Source organism: Juglans regia, chromosome 13 (assembly GCF_001411555.2).
Source record: "Juglans regia cultivar Chandler chromosome 13, Walnut 2.0, whole genome shotgun sequence".
Classification (NCBI taxonomy): Eukaryota; Viridiplantae; Streptophyta; class Magnoliopsida; order Fagales; family Juglandaceae; genus Juglans; species Juglans regia.
The window spans coordinates 12,252,724-12,271,383 of NC_049913.1; the positions used below are offsets into that span (position 1 = coordinate 12,252,724).

The 18,660-nt window shown below is 32.3% G+C and overlaps 2 protein-coding genes and 1 non-coding gene across 3 annotated transcripts; 1 reads left to right on the plus strand and 2 right to left on the minus strand.

Moving 5' to 3' along the window:
• Positions 1-323: 323 nt before the first annotated feature.
• On the minus strand, positions 324-3,584 carry LOC108988804 (sphinganine C4-monooxygenase 1-like). The gene is made up of 2 exons (XM_018962171.2): positions 3,089-3,584; positions 324-1,167 (listed from the first exon to the last, which is right to left on the minus strand). Exons 1-2 carry the CDS (start codon positions 3,308-3,310, stop codon positions 613-615), a joined length of 777 nt encoding a protein of 258 aa, XP_018817716.1. The 5' UTR covers positions 3,311-3,584; the 3' UTR covers positions 324-612.
• A 9,800-nt stretch (positions 3,585-13,384) lies between these two features.
• Positions 13,385-13,468, plus strand: TRNAL-CAA. Its single transcript has one exon. It is a non-coding gene; the product is annotated as a tRNA-Leu (tRNA).
• Positions 13,469-13,730: 262 nt separating this feature from the next.
• Positions 13,731-16,991, minus strand: LOC108988770 (origin of replication complex subunit 6-like). Its single transcript, XM_018962120.2, has 10 exons — positions 16,794-16,991; positions 16,628-16,674; positions 16,433-16,537; positions 16,226-16,306; positions 15,862-15,973; positions 15,687-15,749; positions 15,496-15,583; positions 15,331-15,401; positions 14,111-14,207; positions 13,731-14,021 (listed from the first exon to the last, which is right to left on the minus strand). The coding sequence occupies exons 1-10, from the start codon at positions 16,911-16,913 to the stop codon at positions 13,942-13,944; spliced, it is 864 nt and encodes a 287-aa protein (XP_018817665.1). The 5' UTR covers positions 16,914-16,991; the 3' UTR covers positions 13,731-13,941.
• Between the last annotated feature and the right edge of the window lie 1,669 nt (positions 16,992-18,660).

Genomic DNA, 18,660 nt, shown 5'->3' on the forward strand with positions numbered 1-18,660 from the left:
ACTCTCAACTCCAGTTGCATTGTGATGAACATGGAGTAATATGTTTATCCGTGCATCTCAGGGGACCCAGGGAAATATACTGGAAGGATTAACAACGAATAAGGTTCCAGCACATACTTCAGAAAACCAAAACAGTTTCTCCCAAAAATAGGGAGCTTGTTTTATCATGTCAACATAGAATCAAATCTTGCCAACAGAAATGCATCCCATGAATCATACTCTTTCACATATTAAAGGTCAATAGTCAATACAGTCATGATCTAGATTCCAAGTGAGTAGTTTACTCGACAAAGAAGTACGCGTACTATGGAGGACAAGAAAGATTTTGAAACCAAGTGCGAGCATGCAGGCGTCTCACCCTCATAATCGGTTATGGATGCCAAAAAACCTCCTAAACCATAGGGCATTGAAAACCAAAATGGGACGAGGCCACTAAAGGAGTGTCAATCTTTGCATCACAGGTCCTATTCGTATTCATAACAAAATTTTAAAACCTAACAAAAAGCAATGGAAGTATAAAGCAACAATATATGTATTTACAAATCATCAAAGCAGTGTGGCCTTTAAGGGTGAAAAATATCAGTACAATGACGAAAAATTATCTATCAACAATTAATCATCCTTGTAGCCTTTAGTAGGCCGTGCTTCAAATCCGCCAGCTTCCCTCGTCTCTAATGAGTAAGGCATATAGGTTCCAAGAATTCTATCCCACAGTACAAAGAATGGCTGCGAAAAGTTGTACTTGCTGCCATAAAGCTGATGGTGGACATCATGATAAGCAGTGTTGTTTTGGAAGAACACATGGAAGAGATTCCCGGGAAGCCATAATCCGCAATGATCATCTACTGTTTTTATGGTGGCAAAGGAGAAGAAGAAGATCGAGACTCGAGGAGACATACCAGAGAGAAGAAAAGATAAGGCGCCACCAATTGTGTCAAGGAGAAGCCCCTCCAATGGATGATTGTACAGAGCTCCAAATGCATAGGGCACAACAAGACGATGATGTTGAGAATGAATATGCTTATACAAGAACTTGCTGTGATGCATGTATCTGTGCATAAAGTATTGCCAGGTATCCAAGACCAACATGGCAGTTATAAACTGTCCAGCTAAAACAATAAAGGAAGACTGTGGAACTGCAGCAGTCCCATCTCCATCTCCTGTCACCTACACAAAAACATTTGTACATTAACTATTTGATAGCATGGTCTAAGCATAATTACCGTATTCGACAAATCAGCCAGAAATTGTGCACCATTCGATGCCAGAACCAAATGGACTTACTGGCAGAACATTCATCGATGTCAAAGGAAAACAAAGACAAGAAAAAGAAAATGATAAAACAGCTTACAATACCATTGAAGAACAGGCTTGGGAAGAAAAAAACAGGTGCAAGTAATTCCACACAAGCAACAGTCATGTGAGCATACCTTCTTCACCAATCAAATAGCCAAGGCCAAGTTATTTGATCTACACTTTTTAACCAAAGCTAAATGTAGTAACTCCACAATATGATAATGGTCACAATCACCATCTTCCTCACCAAAGTTAATATCAACATCATAAAAATTTTAGCACGGTCAATATTTCCCAATTACTTTGCACTACTTCAAGGTGGAAACTCATTCTCCAATTCAATTAATAACATTAAATTAGTATATTTTCAGTCATATATATCATATAGTATAGATTTTTTTTATTGGCACGAGGTGTTCAGGTACAATATCCCAACTAATCCTAGGGGTGCATAGGCCCTCAACTATGCACCTCGGGTAATTCAAAGGAAAAATCCCCTAGTCCGATGGCCCCTAGAGATTGTTTGCACCCAAGGGGATTTGAACCTTAGACCTGGGGGAGTATATCCCCAACCCCAAGGCCTTTACCACTTAAGCCAACCCCTAAGGGTTAATAAATCATGTAGTATAGATACAAGCGATGCACAACCCCTTATTCATTTGATACTTTGTAATCTAAAAGTTACACAAAATAATTCTGGAGGTTAGTTCAATATGAGGGCATCACCAGAGTGGCAACCAGGCCTCAGAAAGACCATCAAATCTTATAGGATGAGCAATAAGAAAAATTTTAGCCTAACTAGACATAACTAGACCGTATAATTCATATGACCTCATGTTGATAAACAGTAACTCACATAACCATTTCCTTATATGTACCTGGCTACACCCAGCTACCCACCATAATCATGAGTTTACTAAATCTTGTCAAATAGAAGAACTGCAACTGAACCATCCATTATGAATACTTCTAAATCCACACACATTACAAAGTAAATTTCACCACAACCAACTTATGGGAGATGTTTAAAATAGAAAAGCACAGAAGTGCATGGCCAGAGCGATATTGGCTAATTATTTTGTGTTTATTGCTTCCTGACCCAAGGAAACCATGTTGAACATATTGAGTTCCAAAATTAGAAGAGGCCCTAAAGTATAATGTATTGGGGAATTCCCCTATGCACAAATCCATAAAGTTGTAAAAGTTCACTTGAAAAAAGAGCAGAACAGCGTAAACATTCAAGAAAACTAAAAATAGACAAGAAAAAAAGACTCTAAATCATGGATTGAGCTTGCGGAAAAAATAACTCCATGACCAAAGGTTTACTCAAGATAGACATTGAAACAAGCTAGAGATTCTTATAATCACCAGATGCTATACGAAAAGAATAAGCTAGCACTCCTACATCCAATCAAACATTACAATCAAGGATTATGTATACTCAAGATTTTAGTAATAAATGCTGTTCATTAACAAGGGCAGTGAAAATATCACAGCACAAAATAATCACAGTAAAAACATAAGTAACAAAGAGAGTGCCATTTCTAGATGTGCCCAATTTTCTCGTACAAAAGCAACTACCTAACAGTAATGTCCGAAACCAAATTAAGTATCCAAATTTTCTATCCCAAAAAGACACTGAATACAGATAAAGAAAAAATACCTGAACTCTTAAGATAATTACAGGACTGAACTGAAAGTCTCATCTATTAACCCTTTCTCATTCCAAAAATTAAAGGTCAGGACTCAATTCAGAGACTAAAAAAAAAATCCAACTTCTCAATACACTTACCTTGAACAAAATGATTGCGACAATAGCCTGGATAGTCTGTTGAAGAAGGACTCCTTTGATCACAGTACCCTTGGACACCAAGTTCTTATCGTCCTCGTCTTTCTTCGAGTGCAACCGATAATTCTCAAAAGATCCCAAAAAAGCATACATCCCAGAATACACCCAATACACAACGATTGGGGCAAAAGTGCCCAACAATTCGTCGGAAATCGCAAAACCCATTTTTGAGAACGTGGAGAAAGTGTTAGACAGTGAGCGCCAAACGCAGGATTTGCATGAGAATCGAAACGCCTCCCACTTTCCCTCCCCCTCCCAAATCAGAAAATCAAGTCAAATTAAGAAAAGAATAATGGGCACAATAGCTATAAGGGGAAAGTGTGGAACCTCGCTTTGTTATTGTAAACGAGATTATTCTCGAAGATGATTTTTTTTTTTTTTTTATAGGACTCGAAGATGATTAGTCGGCAGATAAGGGTTGGCGATGGAATTCAATTCAATTAGGGCTCCTTAAAGAAGACGAAGACCGTTTTATGAGGATGGAGGCCCCTCAAAAAAATCCACCTGCGTCGTTGACTCCCGTTTCCTTTGGATTTCTTGAAGGGAATGACTTGGTGTGCTCGAATTTATGTTGAATTCCATGAACTCGATACGTGGCGTTTTAAGAGAGGACTAAAAGGCGGGACCCGACATCGATGAAGGATTTGATTTGGCCAAGACCGACTTTTGATGGAGACTACCAAGTTGGGGTTTTGTGGGAAAATGATATAAAGTTACGACGCCGGTTTTGACCTGGCTGACTTATCTCTTCTTTCCTTTCCTTCGTTTCCGATGGAGACTAAGGCTGTGTTTGGGTAACAGATATACCTCAACACTTTCTAAATATTTTCGTATTTTTGAAAATATTTCACATACTAAACAACTTAAAATACTCTCTATGGGACCCACAAACCCACTTCAATCTCTACTCATAACTATTCACAAACATTCTATAATACTTATCACTATTATATATACATAAAAAATAAAATCACTATAATATTTATCACTATTAAATATAAAAAAAAATCATTATAATATATAAATAAAAAAAATCACTATAATATATAAATAAACAATAAAATCACTATAATATATAAATAAAAAATATTTATTACTATTATATATAAATAAAAAATAAAATCACTATAATATATAAATAAAAAATAAAATCACTATAATATATAAATAAAAAATAAAATCACTATAATATTTATCACTATTAAATATAAATAAAAAAATCATTATAATATATAAATAATAAAAAATCACTATAATATATAAATAAAAAATATTTATCACTATTATATATAAATAAAAAATAAAATCTCTATAATATATAAATAAAAAATAAAATCACTATAATATATAAATAAAAAATAAAATCACTATAATATATAAATAAAAAAATTTATCACTATTATATATAAATAAAAATAAAATCGCTATAATATATAAATAAAAAATAAAATCACTATAATATATAAATAAAAAATAAAATCACTATAATATATAAATAAAAAATCACTATTAAATATAAATAAAAAATAAAATCATTATAATATATAAATAAAAAATAAAATCACTATAATATATAAATAAAAAATAAAATCATTATAATAATTATCTCTATTATATATAAATAAAAAATTAAATCACTAAAATATAAAAATAAAAAATTAAATCACTATTATATATAAATAAAAAAATAAACTACTATAATATTTACCACTATTATATATAAATTAAAAATAAAATCACTATAATATATAAATAAAAAATAACATTACTATAATATTTATAACTTTTATATATATATAAATAAAATCATTATAATATTTATCACAATTATATATAAATTAAAAATAAAATCATTATAATATTTATCATTATTATATATAAAGTAAAATAAAATCACTACAATATTTATTAATATTAAAAAATCACTATAATAAAATCATTATAATATTTATGGGACCCACATATTTTTCAACTACCTACTCAAAAGTCAACAATTCAATATACTTCACACATCCAAACAACTCAAAATACTCTCAATGGGACCCACAAACTCACTCAAATCTCTACTCATAACTATTCACAAACATTCTCAACACTTCTCAAAACTTTTCAACACCCAAACGTACCCTGGGTACGTTTGGGTGTTGAAAAGTGTTGAGAAGTATTGAGAATGTTTGTGAATAGTTATGAGTAGAGATTGGAGTGAGTTTGTGGGTCCCATTGAGAGTATTTTGAGTTGTTTAGATGTGTAAAATATGTTAAGTTATTGATTTTTAAATAGATAGTTGAAAAATGTGTAGGTCTCATAAATATTATAGTGATTTTATTTTTAGTAATAAATATTCTAATAATTTTATTATAGTGATTTTTTAATATTAATAAATATTGTAGTGATTTTATTTTATTTTTATATATAATAATGATAAATATTATAATGATTTTATTTTCATTATTATAATAGTGATAAATATTATATTAATGTTATTTTTTATTTATATATTATAGTGATTTTATTTTTTATTTATATATAATAGTGATAAATATTATAGTAATTTTACTTTTTATTTATATATAATAGTGATAAATATTATAGTGATTTTATTTTTTATTTATATATAATAGTGATAAATATTATAGTGGTTTTATTTTTTATTTATACATTATAGTAATAAATGTTATAGTGATTTTATTTTTTATTTATATTTAATACTGATAAATATTATAATGATTTCATTTTTTATTTATATATAATAGTGATAAATATTATAGTGATTTGATTTGTTATTTATATTTAATAGTGATAAATATTATAGTGATTTCATTTTTTATTTATATATAATAGTGATAAATATTATAGTGATTTCATTTGTTATTTATATTTAATAGTGATAAATATTATAGTGATTTCATTTTTTATTTATATTTAATAGTGATAAATATTATAGTGATTTTTTTTATTTATATTTAATAGTGATAAATATTATAGTGATTTTATTTTTTATTTATATATAATAGTGATAAATATTATAGTGATTTCATTTTTTATTTATATTTAATAGTGATAAATATTATAGTGATTTCATTTTTTATTTATATTTAATATTGATAAATATTATAGTGATTTCATTTTTTATTTATATTTAATATTGATAAATATTATAGTGATTTCATTTTTTATTTATATTTAATATTGATAAATATTATAGTGATTTTATTTTTTATTTATATTTAATTGTGATAAATATTATTGTGATTTTATTTTTTATTTATATATAATTGTGATAAATATTATAGTGATTTTATTTTTTATTTATATTTAATTGTGATAAATATTATTGTGATTTTATTTTTTATTTATATATAATTGTGATAAATATTATAGTGATTTTATTTTTTATTTATATATAATATAAAGAAATATTCTAGTGAAATTGCTTTTTATTTATATATAATAGAGATAAATATTATAGTGATTTTATTTTTTATTTATATTTAATAGTGATAAATATTATAGAATGTTTGTGAATAGTTATGAGTAGAGATTGAAGTGAGTTTGTGGGTCCCATTGAGAGTATTTTAAGTTGTTTGGCATGTAGAGTATTTCTAATAGTATGAGAATACTTGGAAAGTGTTAAGATATATTGGCTACCCAAACGTAGCCTAAGGCCTGTTTATTTTCAGAAAACATCTCATATCATCTCATTTTATTTAATTATTACAATTTTTTTAACTTTTAATACAAAATAAAATAAATAATTCAACTTTTTCAAATTCCAAAACAAAAATAATATTAAAAAATATATTTTCACAATTTTTTACTCAATTTTTTAATTTTCATCTTATCTCATCTCATCTCTGAAAACAAACGAGCTCTAAAGTTGTGCGCGGACCATGTCCATGTAGGCGTGGCATGCATCATTTAGCACACGTGGACAAAACAAATCCCCTGCATAACGACCAATATTTGAAAAGAGTTTTGCTATGTACAAGCAAGTTTGTATACTAATCTGTGTACTAATGTTGTTGTCTTTATATTCTAAATTTAAATTAGCATTGTTTTCAATAAAGTCTACTTTCTGACCAATCATATTGAATATATGCGCGTATTAGTGTACATAATTGCTTACAATTAGATTTTTTCATTTGAAAAAATATAAACTTCACTAGAAAATAGATTTTTGAAATGTGACTACAAATAACTTATGAATTCATAAATAATAAAATAGAGAAAAAAACAGAGAGAGAGAGAGAGAGAGAGAGAGAGAGAGAGAGAGAGAGAGAGAGAGAGAGAGAGAGAGAGAGATAATGATAAAAAAAAAAGTGAGAAGTTAATTTATACAGAGATAATTTTTTTTTACTAAAATTCTGCTAATTTCTTAGTGAGGTGTGAATGCTCTAAACACTGTAGCTTCTGGATCATTTTAAAAAAGATATTATTGTAATTTTAGATTTTTTTTAAACATAACTATATAGACTTGCATGAACTGTATCTATTTAGAGATTGTATATAAACTAACTCTTAATTTATATTCCATCAAGATTCATAGTTGATACAAATACACTAGAGACTCAATTGAGAGAGTGTATCTACACTTAGGATGTGGTATAAAATTTAGTTTTATACATTTCTATCTCATATTCTCACATAAAAATTGTACTATTTTTTTTTTAAAGCTACATTAAGCAAGATTATTTTTTATGTCTACGTTTTCATAATAAACAGCTAATTGTCATATTTTGATGGGAGGGCATACACTTTGAAGATAAAATCAATTAACGAAGTCAATCTGAAATCTTGGGCAGCCCATCTTGGGGGCCTTATAAATCCCCGAGCCCTGATGGTTTTAGTGCATGTTTTTACCAAGACTTATGGAGCACAGTGGGGGATAATGTATGTGAGGCAGTACTTGAGGTCTTAAATGGCAGTAATTTAGAGGTTGGTCTGAACTTTACTTATGTTGCTTTAATCCCAAAGTGTTCTGAACCAAAGAGGGCAGGAGATTATAGACCTATCAGTCTATGCAACGTGTTATACAAGATTATTGCAAAGGCTATTGCTAACAGGCTGAAAGTGGTTCTCAATGCTGTAATTTCAAAGAACCAAAGTGCCTTCATACCTGGGCGATTGATTTTAGACAATATAATAGTTGCATATGAGGCATTGCATTCCATGAGGACCAGATTGAAGGGTAGGATTGGGAGTATGGCATTGAAACTAGACATCTCAAAGGCGTATGACATGGTAGAATGGCCTTTCCTGGAGGCTATAATGGAAAAACTGGGTTTTGGGGCTAAATGGATCAGGTGGATCATGACTTGTGTCAAGACAGTCTCCTATGCAGTGTTGATTAATGGAAACCCAGGGAAAAGAATCAGTCCCACGAGAGGATTGAGACAAGGGGATCCATTATCCCCCTACCTCTTCCTTTTATGTGCTGAGGGGTTGAGTAGTTTAATAAATAAGGCTGAGATGAAAGGGGAAATAAGGGGTTTGACAGTGGCAAAGGGGGAACTAGACTGACACAACTCCTATTTGCAGATGATTGCATTATCTTTGGGAGGGCAAGTTGGAAGGAATGGAAGAAAATTAGCTCTATACTGAATTTATATGAACAAGTTTCAGAGCAATGTTTGAACAAGCAAAAATTCACTATTATGTTTAGCTCAAATGGTAGAAAAGAGGAATGGGGACAGATTGCTCAAGATCTTAGCGCAAGGGTGCAAAATAATTATAAGAAATATCTAGGCCTTCCTACAATGGTGGGTAGGTCTAAATACAACACATTCCGAGGCATTAAAGATAGAATTTGGCTAAAGATCAATAATTGGAAAAATCAGTTTTGTCACCAGCTGGGAAGGAAGTTCTCTTGAAAGCTATTATTCAATCCATACCTACTTTCCATATGAGTGTTTTTGCTCTACCAAAGAGGTTATGCAAGGAGGTAGCAGCCTTAATGTCAAGGTTCTAGTGGGGCCACAAAAGTAATGAGAGGAAGATACAATGGAGGAGTTGGGGCAAGATGGGGGGTGGCAAAATCTGTTGGTGGACTGGGGTTCAGGGAACTCGAGAGCTTTAATAAAACACTTTTAGCGAAACAGTGCTGGAGACTCCTAACTAACCCGAGGTCAATTGCTGCTAAGGTTTTGAAGGAGAAGTATTATAGACAAACAGGAGTGCTGGAAGCAAAGTTAGGCAATGGGCCTTCCATGATATGGCGTAGCTTATGGAGTTCTATAGATTTATTGAAAGAGGGATTGGTATGGAGATTGGGAAATGGACAGAAAATTCAGATTTGGAAGGACAAATGGTTACCTAAGGTGACCTCTTACAAGGTCCAGTCACCAGTAAAGATATTAACTGAGGATGCAAGGGTGGAAGCCTTAATTGAAGAAGGCCAAGGGAGGTGGAAGGAAAAATTGGTGAAATAGACTTTCTGTAAAGAAAATGAGATGGTATATAAAATTCATATTAGTTACACGGGGGTACAAGACAAACAGAAATGGGGGCACTCAAAGTCTAGTTTGTTTAATGTAAAATCTGCCTACCACCTTGAATTAAGTAGAAAGAGAAAGAGGGTAGGGGAAACATCCTTGGGTTCTGAGGGAAGGGAGTGCTGGAAAGTTCTCTGGAAGCTACAAATAACAGGAGTGGTTAAGGTCTTCATGTGGAAAGCCTTAAACTACTGTCTGCCTACCAGATGGAACTTGTTCCAAAGGAAGGTTATTAGAGAGAAAGGTTGCCCAATATGTACGAAGGAGGATGAAACTATTTGCCATGTCCTATGGTGTTGTCCAGCTGCTACGAATGTTTGGGCAGAGAAGAAAAGTCCAGTTCAGAAGTGGAGTAATGGAGAGAATGATGTGTGTTCTGTTTGGCAAAAGATGGTTAAGAATCTAATTGAGGAAGAACTAGAATTGGCAGCAACTGTCATGCGCAACATATGGTTGAGGAGGAATAGGTATGTGTTTGAGGAAGGTTTTCTCAGTCCAGGGAAGATTCTCCAGCAAGCCATGTCTAGTCTAGATGAATTCAAACAAGCTCAATGTACTCAGAACTCAGGTCCAGCAATCATACCAATTGATAGAGGAAGGATTAGATGGATGGCACCTGTGAGGGGGATAGTGAAAATTAATTGAGATGCAGCTTGTGATAAAAAAAATAATAGGAAGATAGGGGCTGGTGTGATAGTAGATGAAGAGGGGGAAGTCTTAGCTCTCTGAGTATGCCAAAATTGCATGTTTCTTCTCCTGCCTGTGCTGAAGCCTATGCGTTATGGAGAGCCTTGCAGCTGGGGGATGAACTGAGGATTGGTACTGCTATGTTCGAAGGGGATGCGCTGGTAATCATCAAAGCAGTGAGTAGCTGTGAAGAAAATTGGGAATGGAATGGACAGTTGGTAGAAGACATTATAAAAGTTTTGATTAACAGACCTCTTTGGAAGGTTCAACATACATATAGGAAGGGAAGCAAGGCAGCATACTTTTTAGCTAGTTATGCTTATACTGTAAAGGAAGAGAGGGTATGGATAGAAGATGGTATGGAGGGCCTCAATAGATTTGTTATACAGGACAAACCTCTATTGACTGATACTTAATGAAATACAGATTACATGGTTTTATTCAAAAAAAAAAAACTTCAAATGGACGCAGTGAATAAGCATTCTAAGAGGAAAATAATGGAACCACATACGCAAGCAAATCTCTCTCTCTCTCTCTCTCCAAGCCATCCCAGCCCTGTCTCAAAACTCTCACTTTCCTACACGTGTATTTTCAGCCCATCGCACCCAAAACCCTCACTCTTTATCGTCACTAGTTGATCTCCGTCGCCGGCCGACAGTGCTTAGGGAGATCCAAGACTAAACAGATATCTAACATTCCAATTCATTTGAGCATATATTCCCCAAATGGTTTGTATTTACACTTTTTCTTAACATCATCTTGACAAGCTATACAAATTAACTGTTTTTTCAAACTCATTCATTAACTCAGCACCATAACTCGTTATTTGTGTTGACATTTTCCACCTGATTTATAAGAGATATACCATAATTGGGGAACAAAGAGGGAGGGAGAGAATGATATATATATATATATATATATGTATATACACACACATACACTAGGTCAAAGCAACGTGTAAACGTTTGTCGAGTTAGATCAAACAGTTGTTTTATAAAAATAATATTTTTTTTACAAAACTTTAAAAATAGTTGATGTCATATATAACTTAGAAGACATTGCTTCAACTTTTATACAAGTAATATAATTAATAGAATATTACAAAGGAACTTTAACAAACAAATTAACTACTACGATCAATACTTTAACATGATGATTGAGTTTGCATCATCAAGATGATGGTATTTAATGGCGTGTTTTGGGCCAAATGAGATTTATTTTCCCTTTTTCCTATATATTTTGACTTTGTATTATATTTTGCTGGATAACTGTATAACCTCGTTGAGGATATTTCACTGTTGTGGTTTTGTTTATAAAATTCTAGTACTTATAATTACTACGTTGTGAAATTTATTTTCTTATTTTAATGTACTTTTTTTATTGGACCCTTCTTTTTCGGACTAGGCTTGTTTTAGTGTGTTTTATTCTCTTTTGAGCCCAACCCATTCGGATTTGAAGCCAAGCTCGTAGCTTGCAACCCAATCCTCCATTTCTCTCTTAACGACGCCGTTTTGGCCATAGCCCTTAGGGCTTTATTTTTTTTCCTCCTGCATGCCGTCCGCTGCTTTTGCTTCTTCGGTTTCATCTTTACCAAATAACAGTGACATAGTGGAGAAGACACTCAAGATCAGAGTATGGTGTGATGCATGCTTCCATTGACACACCAACAATGGAAGAGGAAATGCTGGTAATCGGCTAATACTATCAGCAATTAGAAATCTCCATCACATATATCAATCAATCATGGAACAAACACTAACCCACGGTGGTGTTGTCAATATCAACGTTGTCAATGCTGCAAGAACCTAGAGAGGAAGCTCCACCATAAGAAGAAGAGGAAATGCCATTAAAAAAGAGAAATACTGCTGAAAGAAGTTAGGAACTCAACTTTCTGTAAATGTTTCAAGGAGGAGTTCCATGATAAGAGGAAAATTCATAAAAATAAAGAAAAGAGAAAGAGAAAAAAAAGAGAAGAAAATGATTGAATGGGTTATCTCGAATCTGGCTCTGCTCTTGTCGCACAAGTAGTCGAAAGAAGAAGATGAAATGCTGCTGAAGTTTTGTTTGAAGAAGTTAGGAGTTCAACTTTATGGAATTTTTTCAAGGAGTTCCATGGGAACGGGGAAAACTCAAAAGAAAAGAGAAAAAAAAAAAAAAAAAAGGAGAGAAGATTGATTGATTATCCCGAACTTGACTCTGCCACCATCACACAAACCATATGAAAACACCATTGCACTAAATTTGTCGAACCACACCCTGGCTAATTGAGTAATGGCAGGCAATGAGATGAATCCAATTGTTTTTAAGACACTCAAAAACAGGACTTAAATACTTGTCATTAACTTTAATGAAAAAAAAAAACGATTAAAACAAGAATTTCCGTCTCATAGACACTTTATATATATATATATAAAGATAAAGATATATAGAGAGAGAGAGAGGGGAGAGATGTTTGTAAGGGATTTGTGTGCGGTTTCATTATTTTTTCTCTTAAAATAAATGTTAAGTACAAGCGTTAAATAGATAAGTCTCATATTAATATTTGTAAAAAAAAAATGAGTCTCACTAATAAAAAATACAATTCTTATCTTTTTTTTTTAAAAAAAAAAAACACACCTCTTTATCACTAGAATATATTTTTTTACAAAAAATTTATATAAAATTTATCTATTTGATACTTGTAATTAATATTAACTCTTACTTAAAATTAGTGTGTAAAAGCCTCTTACGCAAGGAGGCTGGGCCCTAGTCTCGCCCCTAATTATAGATGGACGCCTCTACAGCCCCTGCTGGCTGTCCCGCTCCCGGTCCCGCTCAATGTAAAATGTAGTGTTTTTTTATTTTATTTTTTTATACATGTATTTTTTTAACATTATAAAATATTTTTTAAAAAAATAAAAAAATTATAATATCGTTAAAAAATACTTACTTAATCATTAAGTAAAAAAAATATATTAAAAAAATTAAAAAAAATGTAACGGGACCGGGAGTGGGATCAAGAGTGGTGAGAGTAGCATTATTCATTATAGATTTAAAAGTCTTCTCCATGAGATCAGAGGCGTCAGGATGGCCGAGTGGTCTAAGGCGCCAGACTCAAGTTCTGGTCCTCGTGAGAGGGCGTGGGTTCAAATCCCACTTCTGACACATCAATATCATGTTTTTGGATTGTTTTGGAAAGTACTCATACATAATAAGTGCAACTTGTCAATAATTCCTTTCACGATAATAAGAGAATCTTTACATGTCACATCTTTCTTGTTACATAGCTAGCACCTATGGAAACCACATATACATATACAGAGATGTCCAAAGCTCTAAGGTATTCAAATGTGTGACACAGGAGAGAGAGCACCCGGAAACATTTTTTTGAAAATAAAAAAGAAACTGATATCTTAATTGTAGACAATTCTGTACAAAATGAGTTGTTTCAATAATGCATGCTAGTCAATTCCTTTCATGGTCCATACAGCACGTGAAAACCAATTATATATATGCATAATGAACCCGACAAACAAGACTCAACACCCTCGAGGCGACAACAATGACCAAAAATTGGAATGTATTCATCCTTGATTCCCCATGTGAATTTCCAGCACCGTATCACTAGACTTCGTCTCTTACAAAGCCTCCAACTTTGGTGTCTCTGCAACTTCCTTTGTAAAATTGAGGCAAGTTTGCTTGGACCGCTTGCATGTAACTGGAAAATGTAAGTAGATAACATTAGTGTGGGTGGCACTGTGGAAACGGAGAAGGAATTTTATTTTGATAATGAAATGTTTTTAGAACCTTTTGCCTTGTTTTGGTCATTAGATTCTATGACAGAAGATTTCCACTCCTCATAAGCATGTTTTTCCATTCGTTTGCGCTTCTTGTAACTTGACAACTGCAAGTGCATCACATCGATTTCATTTGATGGTACGTAATGTGAATTTCAGGAGTTGGCTTAATTTAAAAGAAAGTACACCGAACCAGAACAGTAAATAATCCTCAAGTTGAACAGAACACTTCAAAGCAAAATTACCATACAATAGATAGCAATGTATTATGACAGACTCAAGGAATGGGCGATGAGTGGTATGAGCTATCAGGTAGTAATAAGATTTTGCGTAATTCACCATCACCTATTTTCTATCTGGATTTATACTTACATATAACTACAAGCTCAAATCAGAAGTAAAAACTGTGACATTGCCAAGAAAAACTATCTTGGTAATACAGCAAAATTAGCGTTACGTTTGGACTTAAGCACTATCAATTCATATTCATATCCTCTGACTTATCCATTAGAAATCTCATTGATTCAACGCGTTACAAATCAACTCAGGACACCACTAGTCTTCTAGGACCAGATCCTAAGTATATGCCATAACAATCTATTGAGTTAGAACCTATCACTGGAAACATGTTATACTCTTTTCTTTTACAAGTATTGGAAACATGTTATGCTCTTATGGTTCAAAGGTTTGACCAAATCAGTCTCCATTATAATGACAAGTGCGAACTAATCTGAAGTTCACAATTTTGATATAAGACAGGAAGATAAACAAATCTGTAAAAGAGTCTGTGAAACTAAACAAAACTGTGCCAACTTGAAGCGGACGAAAACAAGCCTTAATCATCTCTCTAAAGATATATAAATTACAGTTTTCAGACTCTAAAGATGGGTAACCTGCAGACCTAGATAATGAATCTCTAGTGTTAGAAAACTGAAGCAAAAGGAAAAACATTACATCGATATCAAGTATCATAACGAGTTCAATAAGTCAACATGTGAGCTAATGTGGCCATCCCAAGATTAATGGCCCAAATATTATCAGAGTTTGAGAGGACGGGTGATAACAATGCATTGGAAGTTCACAAGAGTGACATCTTTTAATTTTTTTATAGGTAAAAGAAATTTTATTAATAAAATTATAAATAAGCATAGCCCAAGTACAGTAGACATATACAAGAGAACCTTTTACTTGACAAGAACTAAATAACAATTTGTGATGCTGTTATAGTACCTCTGGTTCATCATCAGATAAATATCCACCATCCTCAATTTTCCTTTTTTCAGGTAACATATCCAAAAGTTCTGTATGGTAATCAAGAAACAAATTGGTTAGCAATATTGAGTTGATCAAGTACTGACACTACGAAGTGACAATCTAAGCACTTAAGAGACATACCTCGGTTCCCCTTTACATCTCTGGCATCTTTCTTTTCCTTTGCAACTCCGAAAACATCATGGCATAAGTTCTTCATGGAAGTAGAAACCTGCAGTGGTAAACCATAATCAATGTCTAACAATATTATGAGTAAAAGAATGAAAACTATAGTGGGCTACACAACAGTGTGCATGGAGGGAAGGCTCCCTTACATTAGAGAATTCAGGTTCAGATGCCCCACAGAGCTCAATCAACTTAAGCTTGTCTACCTTGAGCTGTAAAACAAGCAGTAAATAATTTTGTAAATTGCTCAAAAAGAACAGAAGGCAACTAATTTCCCTGCCTATGTATGGTGAGAGAGACAAAGAGGGATCGTGAATGAGGTACCTTATGCTTTTTGGCACACAAATAAAATGCCACTGCAGTAAATAAGGGGCGAGTGAAGTCAGCACTTGCATGCCGAGAAGCTGGCAGTGAAGCCAGAAACCGTTCCTTAAAACTGGAAAGCAAACATGTTAGCAATTGCTCACATATAAGCATTTACAAAAATTGTACAGGGATCATTGACTATAAACTTTCACCATTGTGGATCAAATACTACAAAGTAATCGCTAACGTGTGAAACATCTAGCAAATTGCAAAAGCAACAAACTTCACGCTTACAGGAATTTTCTCAAACACAGAGACAGCGTATGAACATAAAGAGAAAGAAGTTGGAGACTTTGGCAATACAAACGGAAATGGGTCTTACATAGATAAGCCTTTTTTCACAAAAGGAATGAGCCTCACACATCCAAACTGAATCGCCAATTCCTTTACATCGAGGTTGTTCCTGCAACACCACAAATCCAATCGGATCCAATCTAGGCCTCATTCCCACCAATACATTACAATTTACAGCAAAATTAAAAAATTAAAAAAAAAAACTTAAAAAGTAAAAAGAGAAAGAAACACCCACTTGACGCCAAGACCGTTCTGCAACGAATTGAAAGACCTGTTATAAGCCTTCTCCGACATCCCGCTCTGCCTTATAGCAATTTGCCGATCAAATAAAACTCCCAACCTATAATCATTATATCCAATCATAAAACGACTATAGCATCAACAAAAAGATCAAATAAAGTTTAAATCGAGTAAGCAATAATATCGGTACCTAGTCGCTGCGATTTCTAAGCAAATTATAGCTTTGCAAACCTCTCCCTACAAATAATAACCCAATGTCATTTACCCATTTTTTCCTAGTTATTTTTAAGCAACAAAATGGATTTAAATAAAGATTGAAGTACCAATAGAAATACCAAGACTGAAGTGAAACTTACGACACCAATAATGGAGGAGTCGAACCGGACGTCGCAGAGTCGACGGAGCTCCGCCGCCTTCCGAATCAAGTGCTTGGACTCCGACAGGCCCAGCTTCTTCGCTATGCCAGAGAGATCCATATTCAACCGGGTGATCGGGGGGTTGGGAAATTGGGAGAATGGAGATCGAGGAGGTTAATGCATGTGAAATGAAATAAGAGAGCGGGCTTGGACTTTGGCCATGAAAAGATAAACGACAGTCTGAGTTGGCGGGAACCGGTTTTGGTTTTCAATTCTTTGGAAATGTCGAAATATTTCCGCGGGAATAATTTGATCCGAAATTTCACTCAACTAACCGTATTTACTATTTACCAAAAAAAATTAAAAAACACAGATTCTTTGAAAAAAAGTTAATACCTTTGGTTTTGAAGCACACCACATGGGATGCTGTTCTAAGAATATTTTTATTGGATTAGTTAAAAATTAAATTTAATGAGTATTTAACTATTAAAGAATAAAATATGCTCATATCGGATTAGTAAAATTCTAAATATTTAGAATTTAACTACAGTGACTTTCAAATTTTTTTTCAAATTTGAAGGTTATTGTACATACATCAAATACATATTTTATTAATTAATTCCCTCTCCGTTTCTTTCTATCACATATTTTATCATAATTAATATATTAATTTGACTTAGTGATATATTAATTTAATAAGAACATGATTATTAATTAACATATAATAAGTAGAATAGTAAAATATGATAAAATTAAATAAATTAATAATTAAAAAAATTAAATATTTTTGAAATTATTAGTTATTCATTATCATATAATGAATAAATATATAATCTAATGTGGAGATTTGATGTGAATAACCAAAATCAAATTCATCTTATATTATTTTATTATTATATAATGGAAAAATAGCTATTCTAATGTGGTGATTTATGTGAATGGAATAGTCAAAAGTCAAATTTATCTTACATTCATCAAAATTGTCCTTTAATTTTGGCTAATTCAATAAGAGTGCTCTAAAAAGATTATTTTTAAGATTTGCTATTTTTGGATAGTAAAAATGTTTCATTTTATCTCATCATTATAATTTTTTAAAAATTATAAAATAATAATATTTCTAATAATATTTTATTCAACTTTCAATTTTTATCTAAAATTGTCTCGTCTCATTATCCAAACGTCTTAATAAATGGTCACTAAACAATGCCAATACTTGAGATTTAATACTTTGGAAATGGCCTCTTGATATGGTCGATATTGACCACAAATGACCTTCATTACAACTCGAAGACTAGTATTGGATTTTTGCAAAACGCATAGAGTCTTGGACGAATGGTACGAACATCACGAGTTATCCACGGTTTATTTCATCTTATTAAACTCTCGATATAATTTTATTTAAAAATTTTTATACCACATATCTACGTAAGATAAATTTTAAAAATTAAATCTTACAAATCAAATTATGTAATTTCGATAATGTATGGTATAAAAATTTTCAAATAACACTACTCTAAACTCTCGAGTCTAGAACAAATTTAAGTTATGGACTTTTTTGGTACATCAAAACACTGCTTGCTAAGAATTATAGTAAATTCCAATTAGTATTATCATCTATCAAAGTGGAATGCCTATCTCTGGTCTTCCCGAATTCTCACCGAATTAATTGGTTACTTTGTTGAATAATGCATTTCTTTAAATTTTTTTATAGGTGATAGGTAAAGCCTATATAATAAAAATTTGTAATACCTCTAACATTATTTTTTTTAAATGCTAAAATTTATTAGAACTTATATATACTACAGAAATGTACAAACTCCATCTGACTTGTGACATATATATCATCAATAAATTGAATTTTTAATTT